General features: G+C 36.5%; 1 protein-coding gene across 4 annotated transcripts in view; it reads left to right on the top strand.

Annotated features, from left to right (window-relative positions):
* Positions 1–15,192, top strand: part of LOC122632651 (nephrin-like) — a 272,598-nt gene that overhangs the window by 205,918 nt on the left and 51,488 nt on the right. For all 4 annotated transcript variants that reach the window (XM_043819739.1, XM_043819738.1, XM_043819741.1 and 1 more), the window contains one exon: positions 8,452–8,562. In XM_043819739.1, the coding sequence (XP_043675674.1) occupies positions 8,452–8,562 (111 nt within the window). The remainder of the gene's footprint in view (positions 1–8,451; positions 8,563–15,192) is intronic.

Here is a 15,192-nt window from a genome sequence, read left to right as displayed (position 1 = left end):
CTCTTTCAATTAATTGTTCAATTAATTGAAAAAGGAAATTAATAGAGTTACGAATTACAAAGTCAACAACATGACGACTGAATGAACATGAATGAATATGAATGAACAAAAAATAGCAAAAGTGTACGCTGTATTCAGTTTTCTTTTTCATAAATAATCATAAATAAATAAAATCTCACAAGAAGACTGCTTTGGCATAGAGTTTGCTTACTAAAAAAATATGCACTGGATTCGTATGGAAATCTTTTTCTTTGCTTATTCCTGACGAAGTGAGAAAAAGAGAGAGAGAGAGAGAGAGATGCACTTTCGAAACGTCCGGGATGAGAACGACACGTCACTTTTGTAGGTCGTATTTCACAAAAGTGGAAACACCTGCGTCCGCTTTGACGAACACGTGGTTTAGACGGCATGTACGACGAGGTGTCGCTCGTCTTCCGGTTTTATCGAGGAATACGACGATCGTGTTAGTTCCGTCGACGTCAACGACGATATCGAAAAGAAGGGTGCGAGAACGGCCAACGACGAAGCAACGACCGTCCATTGACAAGAAACATGAAGGATGGCCACGACGAATGTTCCAAATAAAATTTGACATTTTTATTGACATAGAAGGATGAAACATCGATGGTCACGATATCTCACACTTTTTCTATATGTCCGTCTATGTTACTTACTTGTAAATATATAAAAAACAAGTAATCTTTCATAAAAGGAAAGTTTGTTAAAGGTAAAGTAAATACACGAATGATTGATACAAAATCGACAAATGGTTACTACTCGCTTTATCCATTAAAATTTAATAACTTATTTACTTGTTTTACTCAATTGATAAAATTGATCGACTCGTTCGCTCAAACAGACTTCATCTACTCTCTTTTCTCCCTATTCGTTTAATTAATTTATTTAACCTCTGTATGTTTAATTGTAAGTTTAAACGATCCCGACGAACGAGTCTCGTTAATGAAACGCATTTTAATTTATATTTAAAATATCAAATCGACTGATTATCTTTTCTTTCTTTTTTTTTCATTCGACTCGAAAAACTTAAAAAAAAATCGAAACGTTCCACTAAACGCAATAATATGATAATCGATAATCGTTTAATTTCTCTACGTGAAATATCATCCAAACGCTCGTCGTATTTTTCTATAAGGAAAGATTCTTGACGTTAATCGACGATATTTCCTAATATATTTCTTTTTGTAACGACAGTGAATAAAATTATGAAGTGCAAGTTTTCCAATATAAACATCAAGAAATAATCCCGCATCTATTATGCTTGAAAGATTACAAACCGTGATCATTTTAATAAATTCATCGTTTAATATTCAGTCGTCAGCATAATCCAAAAGTAAACGCAAAAATAATGGAAAAACATGTAGGTAGTTACGGAGACACGAATGTTTTCACGAATGTTGTACATTCCTATAAATATACGTACATACGCGAGATTTAATAGAGCGTCAAATGCTCGTCCCATGGCGTTTTAAACGCACCATTAACATCAGTTGAAAGCTTTAATGCGGATTTTGGTGAAAAATTTTCGATCGTGGCATGCAAAATTTATGATTAAATTTACGACGAGTGAAAATATTTCTTGGAAGGAGTAGCATTTGCGGATCGTGGCTTTATTTGAAAAGCGATTCTCCCTCGTAAAAGAAAGGTCGCGTATGGAGGAAAGTAGCTTGCTACGCATACCATCGCTGAAGATAAATAATTCTTCAGGAAAATGTGGCAATATCCTCGAGGTCGGGAACAGAATAATAAGGGAATTTTTTCGCAATATGTAATTTTGCGTTTACCAATGTCATAGTCTTATAGAATCCAAATTTCTGAAGAGTATAACTAAGAGAGAGAAAAAGACAGATACATGGCATATCACAGATTCGGTCCGTTCACACTCGTGGTTTATATACAAATGCCCTGTCGGCAAATCAATTTTTATCCTCTTCGATATGACATTCTGATACAACCACAGCTGGGTTGTAAATATGTCTGTGAAACAATCTATCCGTTATCTCTCTCTCTCTCTCTCTCTCTCTCCTCTCTCTCTTTCTCTCTTTTCCCATTTCAGTCCTCTTTCTGTATGAGTATACGCGTATGTTTGATAAAAAAAATATGTAATAAAATCTGCAGTTGATTCTACATCCAATCACGAATAAATATTCGGCGTATAATTTGTTTCGACGAGGCGTACGTACCGCGTGATTTACGAAAAATTTCATTAATCGATCCAATCAGGGACGATTTAAAGTAATTTTAAAAACAACAACCTTTATTTCTACATGTAAAAAGAAAATACTGAATTATGCAACGAACAAAATTTGTTATATTCCCAAAGATTGTTAGATGATGTCGGATCCACGTTATAGCTCGTCGGAGGAATATCGTGCTGAATAATTTAAAGACTATCCTTATTAATCTCTTAACTAACCATTAACTATTCCGCTTAGTCATTAATGCAAAATGCGGTTGACTTTTCATCTGCTATTCGGTTCCTGCTAAAAATTCATGTTTCGTTCGTGGCAAAAGCGATGTTTATTTTTTATGAGTGAAAAAGAGAGAGAGAGAGAGAAAGGGGGAGAAAGGAGGAGAAGAGAGAGAGAGAGAGAGAGAGAGAGAGAGAGAGCCCTACAAAGGTTCGATCAATAGCAAAAATCAATAGTGCTGGCTCAAAAGGTTCACGTTTCGAAGGGGGATATAGAATTTACTCCAATTTCTATTTCAAGCAGTCTTAAAGCTAGTTCGTCCGACTACAGATACTCTCACCACTTACGGTAATGTTTCTGCTCGTCTGACAGTGCTTGGCTATTACTATTGGGGAACCATTCCCTTGAAATTTAACGCGCTTCCACTTGTCTGACTTAATAGCGGCTCCTGCCACAGACGGTGAGGCGCGTTTCTCTCTGTAGGAATTACCAATTGACACGAAAGCTTTCACTATGGTCAAGGCATTGGAGTCTACCACTACGCTATATTGTTATTCTGGCAACATACTTGATCGCATATTCTTATAATTCCACAATGAGTTTAATCCTTGGATTATTAAATGTGATTTATGGTACACAATCGATATACGATTCATTCAGTAATGGTTTTCAAGGTACGAGTAAAATCTTTTCTATTCCTTTAAATGGTTTAAAAAAGATCTTACTTGTAAAGGTAATCTAAAAAGATAAAATTCAAACTACGTTGCAATTGTCATCGATTGACGATTTCGCTTTCAATCTTACACACAAATTCTATTTGTCACTTTACCAGTTTAAACATTTACCCGAGTTAGAGTCAAATAAGAAACTACGAAAGAATTGAATTTACGAAGTTTCGGGTGAGTTAGTGTTTTAAAACGATATAAGGGGATTCGAACTCGAATCCCGACCGAGTCGTTGTCCATTTTTTCCTATACATATAAAAATAAACACGTGTACGAGGGTCTTAAATTAACTCGATTAAAATTCTCGAGTCATTCTACTCTCTGTAGTGTAGCTATTCTATTCGTTCTCTATATATTTAGAGAAATAGACGAGTAGAACTATACGTCGTAAGTTTAGCTCGATCGTGGGTAGAGAGAGGTAGAAAGGTAGAGACAGCGGCAAGTGTGTGAGTGCGAACAGTTTCTACAAATGTTCTCTCGTATGCGAAGAGAGGGAGAGTACCTATTTTCCAGCCGGCCCTGAAATTATCGACGCGGTCTGAGCGAGGCCCATTGATTACAACTAGTAATTGCCATTACAAGCTTCCTCTACGGGCTGACCCCTTCTCTACTCCTCTCTTTATCCTTTCTCAATGCTCCCTCCACGTTATTCTCTTCCAGCCTGCTCGAACGCGAACTAACTTTCCCTTCTGTATCGCGTTCGCAACTCAACCACTTTTCTGAATACTTTCAACTAGAGAATTCAAGGCACGACAAAAGCTTCGTGCGTCCGATCGACGAGCTATGTGCTCTGCAATGCTCGATGACAGAACGCTTGACGCAGATATCCTCGAACGTCACTGGGCTCACTCGTATTCATGCACTATTGTATATACCTGACCTCTTTAACCTATCGAAAAATAAAAGAAAAAGAGAGAGAGAGAGAGAGAGAGAGAGACAAATCGTACTAGCAAGTTCACGACAATCATCCTCGTCGTCCAACTTTAACCTCTTTCTATCGATCAGAATACTTGAAGTAAAACGCTTACAGAGCTCTAGTGAGTACTCAACGAAACTATCGTCGCTCTACCCAAAGCCAATTTTTCGTTTAAGAAAATTCGAAAGGAGCCGACTTCGTGCGCGCATCTCGAGCTTCATCGATCGTTCCTTCTCGTCTTCTTTTTTCCTTGTCCCCTCGCTGCTATAGAGAAGTATATAATATAGATACATGTCTGTGTATTTATATATATATATATATATATATATGTATACACCTAGATATGCTCGCTAAAGAAAGCATTCGCGCGTATTTCCAAAGATCATGGTCTCTCACTCTTTCTCTTTTCTCCATTTTTCCTCCCTCCGCGTTTGCCTAAAGCGATTTGAAAAAAAAAAATTTGGTACGCGCCTACACGCGGATACGTTTTGACAAGAGACGGCAAAATAATTCCCAATACGGCTTCCTGTGATTTTTCTTCCCTTCGTGCTTTCCTCGTCCTCCACTCACCCCCTCTCAACACTATTCCATTCTATCCATATCAATTTTTACGAAGGTATCGAGCGATATTGATCGACCCACGGAAAATCCGTATACCAACGTAACGGTGAATACATTCTTTCTCTTTTTCGATATGCAAGCACCGATATATATATGCTTTCTTTTTCTGAGCAGAAACGTTATCTTGCCAAGCACCAGAGAATAAGTAGAAAAAGAAAGAAATGATGGAAATAGAAGGACCGAGCAACGTTGCGAGTTTTCGTGACAAAGGATTGCGTTCGTCGATGCATTCTCCTTTGATATGACATGTACGCATATCGATTGACCTTTTACATAATTCTCTTTAGCTTAGTAATCCGATGGAAATAAAAAAAAATATATGACTTTTCTATAAAACTTGAATGTGATGTAAAACATTTGGAAACTCCTTCGTCATTTCCTAAAAAAAAATTGTGTTAAAAATGTAGTATCGATTTTGTAACTAAACAGGAAAGATTATATACTATAGGGAGAATATACATATATAATGTATCGATCGTTTAAGTCATACTTCATTAATTTTGTCTGGATTACTGAGTATAAATAACATTTACTACGTAAAATAAATGTACGATGATATATAAATGATATATATATATATATATAAATGATATATATATATATATATATATATATATATATATAGAGAGAGAGAGAGAGAGAGAGAGAGAGAGAAAGAAACTATAATATATAGATTAGATTTGATTTTATAGATATTTTAAAAAGTTATTTACGATAGATTTAATTTTGTAATTAATCTATATATATATATATATATATATGTAATAATTTTATTATATAACACGCATTAAAAATATTATTCCAGTCCATAATGTATGATTCTCGACCGATTGTATAAATCAATATTTCCACCCAAGATCCTTAAAGATCTTGGTATTACATGTTTCATTATAACTGTACTTTTTCTATAATTGATATTTATAATCTCATAAATTAAGGCTTTATATATAAACCTTTATACTGAAAATATAAACGTTTTAATTGAACGCGTTCCTTATATACTTATGTACAAAATATACTATTAGTATTTTCTCGAAAAGATTAGTAAAAAAGAAAAAAAAGTAATCCAAGACAGATATCTAAGAATCGCGTTCAAGACATTTTCAGTCAGATCGGAATCCACTTTGCGATTTCATGAATGACTTCGAGGAAAAAGTTCACTTTTATTCTCTTTTCGAGCGATATCCGTCGAAACGTCGAGTAACTACGACTTGCGAGTGTCGCTCGCTTTATTTGAAATGCGCTTGGATTTTATTCTCTTAAATTACGAAGGAAAGCAGCGATGATGCTGCATGTGATTTACATTTTCGATAAGTTCTATGAACGCGACAAGGAGATTACATCGATGAGATAGAACGAAAAGCCGAGCTTTATTACAGCATCATCAGCTGCTTCAATATCTCGAAAACTACGACACGCTTTTTTCCATCTTCTTCAACGATCACATATGCGATTCTATTACGGATATATCGTCAAGAATGAAAAAAACGTCCTTATCACATCCTTTTTCCTAGTATCATGGAATTAAATGCTACGTGACATCATTGTTCGCTTTCTAGATCGTACTCTTCGATCGTACATTTAATTCATTAAAATTCCGACGTATGCTATGCGATTAATTTTACCTATTGACGTCGTCGTTTTTACGAAGTATAATCGTTCGAGAAATTATATTAAAAAAGGAAAGATACGCTCGGGAGAGATATCAAGTGAAAAAAGAGGAAGGATCACCCGGAAAAAGTAATAGCACGTTCGAGAATAACGCGAGAGAAAACGTTTTTATTTTTCCAAAGCTATGCCCGATTATAGATTGAAAACCGGCCATAAATTGCTGTAAATTGTTTGATATAATACAGCAGTAAGATTCTTAGAGTGTGTTTTGCAAAAGAGGATGAGCTTAACGAAAATCTCATCGTGTTCATGCTCGACGAATCGTCGGAAAAGGCGTACGCTCGGCATAAAATAGAGAAGAAGTCTGATGCATAGAGTAGAGAGCATAATAGTGGAGGAAAAGCAAACGAGAATAAGGGGGAAATAGACAGGTGGACGAGGAGGCGAAGGGGAAGAGATATCGGGCCGTTACGATGGATGCTTGAAATTGAATTTGCCGAAACGTGGAGCGCTTGATTAAGTGCTTTCGTCGGAAATACCGCGAATCATACCCTGGTAACGACATCACCCTCCATTCAGCGTCGATTTTCGATCATTTCGAGAGTTTTCGGAAATCCTGCTCGTAGGTATATCGGCTAATACGTGGACATCGACGGCCATCTACGAACATCGCCGTTCTAGCTGCGCTTTTGGATCCGCTTAGGAAAAATTTTTTGCTTTTTTGCATTCGAGTATTGGTTCTTTCATCGATTTTACGATCGTTCAAAAATAAATTTCAAAAATAGAGGACTCGTCCCGGTTAAATCCCGAAGGTCCACGAACGATATCACGGATCGATAGATATTATTTCCCAGCGGCTTGCCGAACCGGACGACGTTACAGTGATTATCGACGATAAAACGCGATACGTGCGCTATACCATTTTCCTTGCTTCCTTCCTTCCTTTCTTCCTTCCTTCCTTCCTTTTTCCCTTTCGTTTTTTTTCTTCCTTTTTTTGCTTTCGAACAACTTTTCCTGCAATTCGAACATTCGCTAATGAGATTCGAACATATCCACGAGATTATTTTCGAAGAAAAAAGAAACGAAAGAGGTCGTTTATTTCAACTTTATTATACGAAATGACAACGTTATACGCAGAGCTTGTTCGTTGAAAGGACAAGGTTTTTTATATCTTTTTTTGATCTAATTATTCGGCTTCCACACATAATATCATACGTATGGGGCAAGCCTTTTAATTTCTAATAAAGAAAGGATTTGTAGGAAAATTAAACTAAGAGCTTAGATAGTTTAATGCAATCGCCCGGAAAACAAACGATTCAGGTTCGAATTCCGGTTCGGATCACCCAAGGGCCTAACTTTTTTCGCATATATATATATATACTACCTATGCAGCTCGTTCCCAGATTTTAACGAGGATCTGTATGTTCGCAACCAAACTCTGTTTGTTTGCGAACGGAAATGCGAAATTTTTACGTCGAGATTATCCCGTGGCTTGTTACATATGTTCGCACGGAAGCTTCTATATGCCAAAAGCGATTCCAAGTGCATAACATGTAAAAAAGATAGAGAGAAAAAGGAAAAGAAGAAAAAAAAGGCGAAGTCAGAGAAACGAAGGAGGAAAGTGGATATACCGCACCATAACCTGGTTGATAAAGCGTCCTATACGTTCGACGTATGCAGCTAACTTCCAAAATAACGAAAAAGCAAGAGAAATATCTCGGCCGGCTTATCCGACTCCGTTCCGATTTCGCGAGAGCGGATATTCCGCAAAAAAATATTACTACGTTTAATCCGCGAGCGATCGTACCTATATCTGACCGATACTAGATACACGAAGCACAGTAAATTGGAATTGGCTCGAAGAAAACATCGAAATACTTATCTCGATTTGCTTTGATTTTCTGCGCTAACAGAAAAATCTGAAATTGCGATGATACCACGCATATGTATGCGGTGCGCGTTCGAGTTATGCATATTGATATTTAAATTTCTTTTTCCACATCGAATAAAACCCGATGGTACTCGTCGAAAAATTGAAATAGCTATCGTAAAGTTTCAATAGTTCTGGCTGACGCGAACGTTTATCACAAACTTTCGTAACAAACCTACAGCGATTCTAATCGTATCTCTTTTTTATCTGTTTTTACAGTTCCACCAGAACAACCGACCATTTTGGATCGTTGGGGTCGTATTTTGAACGGGACGGCGGGACCATACGAAGAGGGTGACACTCCCTATCTCACCTGCCGTGTAACAGGCGGTAAGAAAAGAATACAATAGAAAGCGTTCATTTCTTTTTTCTCGTTTCATTGCGAAATCGAAAGAACGTGATAAGCGTCGTAAAAAGTACTTTAAGACACGGTAAGAGTTAGAAAAGAAAGGAGGAAGGAACGGAATCGGTAGTGTCGTCGGTTATTAAATCAGCAAATTTTTTATCGGTGAACAGAGCTAAGTGAAAAGTTTCACGTTCGGTCGGACATTAGCGAAGGTAGATGACTTTCGGTAGCGAAAGGGGTTGGAAGATCAAACGGCTTCCGCTTGCTACGAGGGAAGCTTCGATGGAAGCTTCGAAGGTAAAGTAGAGAAGAAGAGCAAGATGGAAGGTCGAAGTACCGGCCACTACTGTTTACTTTGGCAACTGGATCTAAATTTCTGTTTATAACTGCGGCAACTTCTTCGACCGTCTTAAAAGATTATTTCCTCCTCCTTTGCGTCTCTATTTCTCTCTCTCTCTCTCTCTCTCTCCCTCTCTCTCTTACTCTCTTTAGTCTTCCACCACTCGAATATCGACCTCCATCTTCCCCTCCTTTTAGAAGGACGTCGACGGCACTCAACGGGAGAGCCTTCTCCTCTGTCTACGAAGACGAGACGCAACTCTTGCTTCTCTTTTTCTTCTTCTTTCTTCTTCCTCATCTCCTTCTCATCCTTCTTCCTCCGCTTCTCGCTGATTAAACGAGTTTCCGCCATTTTTGGAAAAGGATATCGCGACAGCGAAACGTCGTTAAGCTTTTAGGCACGGATTGCTGCCATCAAAATGAGGCAAATTCGAAACTCCGTGAAATGCGATTACAGTATCCCGCGGCGTGACGTAATTGCCGCGTGATATCTGTAACCGTGTTTTCGACTCGAAAGCACCTACAAGTATCTTTGATCTTTCCGAGCGATTAATTTTCTTCGACGGTGTATACGAATCGTGTTTCAAGTCGAACGGAGCCATTCGTTTACAAATTAATCCTTTCGACCATTCTTTTCTTTTCTCTTTTATTTCCATCAAATTCGTTGCCGTCGCATATAAACTGGAACGATTGCGCTTTGGTTTAATCGGCTTCTATTATAGAAACGTCGATAATTCCGATAAACACTCCAACTTACTTTTGATAACTTTCTCCATAATACGCTCCCCTCTGGCGTATTTTCTCAAAAGAGAAATTAATCAAATATTGGTTTAGACGTCGAGTTTTTACATCGGAGAACGAATTCGAATGTCGATGGGGAACTTCTCGTTACGCATGCGAATCTGTATAAACGGATAACGGATTAATAATAATGTTTCCCGAGGAAATGACGATATAGTTTACGGAAATTCGGACCGAAGGTAGAAAGGCAACCCCTTATAGATCATTCGTCTCGTCGATGAATATCGAGGCCCAGGAATATTGCCGTATGCAGATTCGATGGGAATTGGATCGGCAGTGTGCGCATCGATCATATACGTTGCGTCGTATAAATTGAATATCGAGAAGATCGGCTTATCCTTAACAATGTCGTTCCGAATAACGCTCAAACAACTTCCATTCTCATTAGATCGCAAATCGGTCTTTATTGCTTTCTATCGAAATCTACGATAACTTCTGCCGCAACTTCTCCCTTCTTCCCGAAACAAATTGTCTACTTGCGAGAAACGTCTGCGTTAAAACGATGAGAAGAGACGGGAGACGCAAGTGTTTTATTCGTAAATAATCGACTCGTTTAACGCGCGATGAAAGTTTACTCCGAACAATTCGATTTGTTGCGGAACGCGAATCTACTACTCAAAGTTAATTGATGATTTCATACCTATTCATAAAGATAATTAATTATTTCCCGTCCAGTAATTATTTTGGTGGACCGATCAGTTTCTCATTGCCGTAATGCAATTGATATATCTGGCTCAATATCTTCTAATATTACCTAGGTACTAAATGAAAATTCATTAATTGGTAATTCTCTCGATTACAATTTTCCTCCTAAATCCTTCGTTATTTTTTTCGTTAAAACTAACAGGACATGCGATGCGTTCTCACGTTGACCGCATTCCTTTCCTTTTTTTTATCGCGCGACTTCCATATAATTTGCAATTCAATTCACAACCGCAGTGCGAAACGCGTATTTGAGATGCAGAAATTACGTGCAAATGTACTTCCCGATTAAACATTAATATTTTATACGATTTTTATTCATCTCCTCTCGAATATCGAGGCCAAGAATTTGTATGAAAGGATAAACCACAAGAATTTTCAAATTTTTCGATAAGTATTTCAATAAACGAGCGTATTTCTACGTTCGCTTTCTCGGATTAATCGTTTATCGTATTTATTCATCTTTTTAACTTTCGCGATAAAAAGTAAATCAATGGCCATATAAGAGGCCAGAAATAGCTGTCGAATGCATTCCCCGCGTACGGTAATTATCGCTTAGTTTTCCGTTGAAAAAATAATCGAAGCTTTTGCATCTACCGCGGGATATAGATACCTGTGCACCGGACAATCTAATTTTTATACACTAACGAAATTGCCGCGGTGGTAGAGCAAAATCGGAAAGCGGTGTAAGGGGAAAGTAGTGGTTTACCTAGTAATTTCATTGCTTATTTTCAAGCGTACGACGACGATAATGTCTTTAATAACGGAGGCTACGCATGCTTCTACTCTTTTCAATCCTTTTAATGAAACCACTCGAACGAGCAATCGATTAATTAAATAAATGGTAAAGAGAAGAAGAAAAAACTATATTATATTATTAATCAAGCTGAGACAAAAAATAAAGTGTACTTATGGAACGTAGAAATATTTAAAACTAGCAAAAGAAAGATAGATATAATATCCTCAACGAAAAAAGAATTCATTTTCGAATCTCACTCGAACGCTTCATTATACGTGACTTAGAGCTAAGCCTAATTCGGTGCTCGGTTTCCGCTTTGTCTATAATTTATAGCATCGGTGGTGAGGAAATTTTACGACTCGTTCCGTGGATGAAATTTATTGCCAATTACTTAACTTCGTGCTCGGAAAGAATCGAAAGGCCCGCTCTCGAGAATGTATACGCGCTTAAAGGAAGTCGATCTCTTTCTCTCTTCCTCTTCCTCTTTCTTTTCCTGTATCTCGCCTTACCTATACCTTAAAAGACGAAAAGAAAATTGACTCCCTTGTCTTGTACTTTTAAGATCACGATAGATTGTCCTTTTGGATTGAAGGATATAACGTTTTCACCTTTAAATGGATTCCAATCGTATGCGTCCCGCTGAGAATAAAAGAACGATTGGTAGAAGGGACTAAAAAGACGCGAATAAATAGTTGCCCTCTCCTCATTCCTTGCTCTTTCTTCGACAAAAAAAACAATAGTTGCTCTGCTCCAGATATTTCGTTTTAATCTATATTATAGCATTTATTCGTGATATCGTTGTGACCTCTTTTTTATTATTATTATTAATTTTTTATTATTATTATTATTATTATTATTATTATTATTATTATTATTATTATTGTTATGATTATTATATAGATATTTCTTAAACGCACATTTCCGATTAAGATGGTTATATTTTATCGAAAATTGCAATAGAATATAGCTATGTATTTGCTCGTTTTTGCTTTCTCCGGATCACTAGTTACACTCTGGAAAATCCCTCGAGCGAGTAAATCAGAACCGAATCGCGAATGTCGTGTTTCCGGCAAACCAACTCACCGTGTATTTTACATCGAGCCAGTTTATTCCGATAATTATCCTCGCTTGCAGAGCGAATGAGCCTCTCTTTTCTCTCTCTCTTCACCTTCGATCGCTTTCTCTTTCTCTCTTTCGCTCGCTAGCTCACTCGAATATCCAACAAGCCGAAACACTTCGCCTATTTCCCTCGAGATTACATGTAACGTCACAAGCTCGAAAGTCGAATAAAGTGCAACGGGTATTTATTTTTCAATCCATGTATCAACGCAATCCGAAAGAGTTCGAAAATAAATATTAGAAGCAGAATTTGAATCGTGTCACTCTCTCTCTCTCTCTCTCTCTCTCTCTCTCTCTCTCTCTTTCTCTCTCTGTACTTTGTTAAAATAAATTAAAATTTGTTTTAACTTATTTTGATTTCTAGAACGCACTGCAGTGGCTTAATAATCAATAGATTATCGATGAAAGAAAATAAAAATATTTTTTAAAAGCTATTTTGAAACATTTTCAAATAGAGCTTTTCTAAATTGCAAGAACAATCTACTTACGAATTAAAAAATAATCAGAAGAGTTTTGAAATAATCAATTCTGTATCTAAAAATTATTATCGATACGATAGCACGACAATTTACAACAAAACGAATAAATCTGATAAATAGTAAAAATACGATCGACACGTATTTACGAAGAACGCTATTGTTATCAGAAATAAATAATCCCAAAGAGATAAAACGTTAATCAATAGATAGCTGCATATTCTCTCTATAATCACACCTTCCAATCTCCCTGATATATTGCATTTCCTACAGGAGTCTAGAATCATCATTTTTTAACTCCCAACTTATTATTAACATAATGCTATCATTCAAATACGTAATGAGAAGAAAGAATACATAATTTATTGTAGCTTACAACGACGGATAAGAGATCGATTATTACACGATAAAGGTTCTTCGTATACGCAATGACATTTACGTTCACGCCTATCGCTATATACAAATTGTCGACATTTAAAGCTTGTTAATTCGATAAACAAAACCGATGAATTATCAAAGTCACAATTAATCGTAATAACCAATTATTAATGGTAGCTTGTTAGAGTCAGCCAATCAAAATTGGAAATAAATGAGAAAGATCAAGTTTAAGCGTTGTAACCCCGTTCGTATAGTTAACAACCGTGTAATTTATTCAATGTCCATTCACCCTTGTAACGAATAACGATAACTAAAACTGAAATAAAACGTTATACGCAACATTTGGAGAATATTTGGATTTTATAAGCTAACTAAAAAAAAAAAGCATTTCGAACATTTGATTCGAAAAATAATAAATCCGCTGTGTTTGAATGATACGTGTAACAGAGAAATAAAATAGATTATATTTCGAGAGAACAAACTATAAAAGTATTTAGACAGATTTAATTTTCATTAGAAATAAAATGGAGATAGAAAATTAATGAATTGTAAAACGCAGAATTGGAACATATGGTATTTGTTTAATTATAAGCAATAAGAAAAAAATTATTTATTTATTCTTTAATCAGGAGAGTGAAACATTTTTGACGAGTTGGCTCGTCGTCCCCAATTAATATTATTAAATTCAATTTAATAATTAAAACAGTACATTTGAATATGACTAGCGTATAGAGAATAATTATTAATTACTAGGATATGGAATATCGAGAACAAATACGATATCTGTCAGACTCTAAGACACGATGTAAAGGTATTAAAGGGTAATCTGAATACTATGCCGAGTGTCTTGGACAAGATCAGATACTGATATCCCGAGTAATTAGGGGTATCGTTAATGAGCTCTTGTCTATGAATGGATATTTGATAATGATAATCCATGCCTGCTATGTAACATGTACTGTATTCATGACGTACATTAGATCTATTTCAAAGTACGTTTCGTCTTAAATGCGATCGAATAACATCTCTATAAAATGGAACGTAGTTATAGAGTAAACTTCGTAAATGTTTCGGAAAGGATAAGAAGACGAAACTGTAGGACGATTTAGGGAATCGAACGAGAAGGGAACTAAATCTGGATGCGTTGAAAGGACGAAGAAAAGGGGTGAAGGGAAAGGGTGAAGCGATTAGGAATCTAGTAAAGAGAGGGGAGGAGAATATCCAACGTAAGGGTCCTGATCCTCGAAGCCACCGGTGGCGGGTATTTGCCTTAAGCAGAGTTCGAACCAACGGTAAACTTGTTAGATGTGGGTGGCCGCCTACCGAGCGACGCCTTAATCCTGCAAGATATCGTCCGGTATTCGCGGATTAAAATCCACACTTTACCGTACCACCCCATGGAGATAGCGTCGATGTCGTCGTTCTAACAGTCCTACCTTCGTTCAATGAAGAAGAGAGTTTGACTATATAGTCCAATGGTTAAAGTCAATGTCATGACCGCACCGAAAGTTCATCGTATTCCTAACTTTCTCTCCTTCCTTTCGTATTATAATCATATAATAGATGTATTTACTATTAAAACTGCATATGCTAATTTTTATAGAGAATCAAATAAAAGTACATTTGAATGATTGATTGCGATAATCGAAATAATGAAATAGTATTTAGAATACAATTACGATAATTATATAATAATTGATAATTCGAGAAAAACTCAGATAGATTGGGAATGTATCGACGAATTTAATTAATTTTATATAAAACAATACGTATTTATATGTAGAATATGAGTATACGTATTCGTTCTTACGATAGGATAGTTTTCTCTTCCGAATAAAATATCTGACGTTGATAGGATAAAACTCGCGAGAAAATGACAAATTACAAAGTACGCTTTGTAATACAGCTTTTACGGGTGATACAAAGAAATATGTAGTACCTACGTGAAAGGAGCATTAATACGATCGAATTAGCGTCGAGACATCGCTCCCCAAAGTATCGTAGATTCGCGAAGGAGTGAGGGGTAAAAGAAAGTGGTCGAAAGAAGGAAGATTGGAAAG

The sequence above is a fragment of the Vespula pensylvanica genome, chromosome 10 (genome assembly GCF_014466175.1).
Source record: "Vespula pensylvanica isolate Volc-1 chromosome 10, ASM1446617v1, whole genome shotgun sequence".
NCBI lineage: Eukaryota > Metazoa > Arthropoda > Insecta > Hymenoptera > Vespidae > Vespula > Vespula pensylvanica.
Note: the sequence above shows the minus strand (reverse complement) of the source record. Positions and strands in the feature narration are given on the sequence as shown.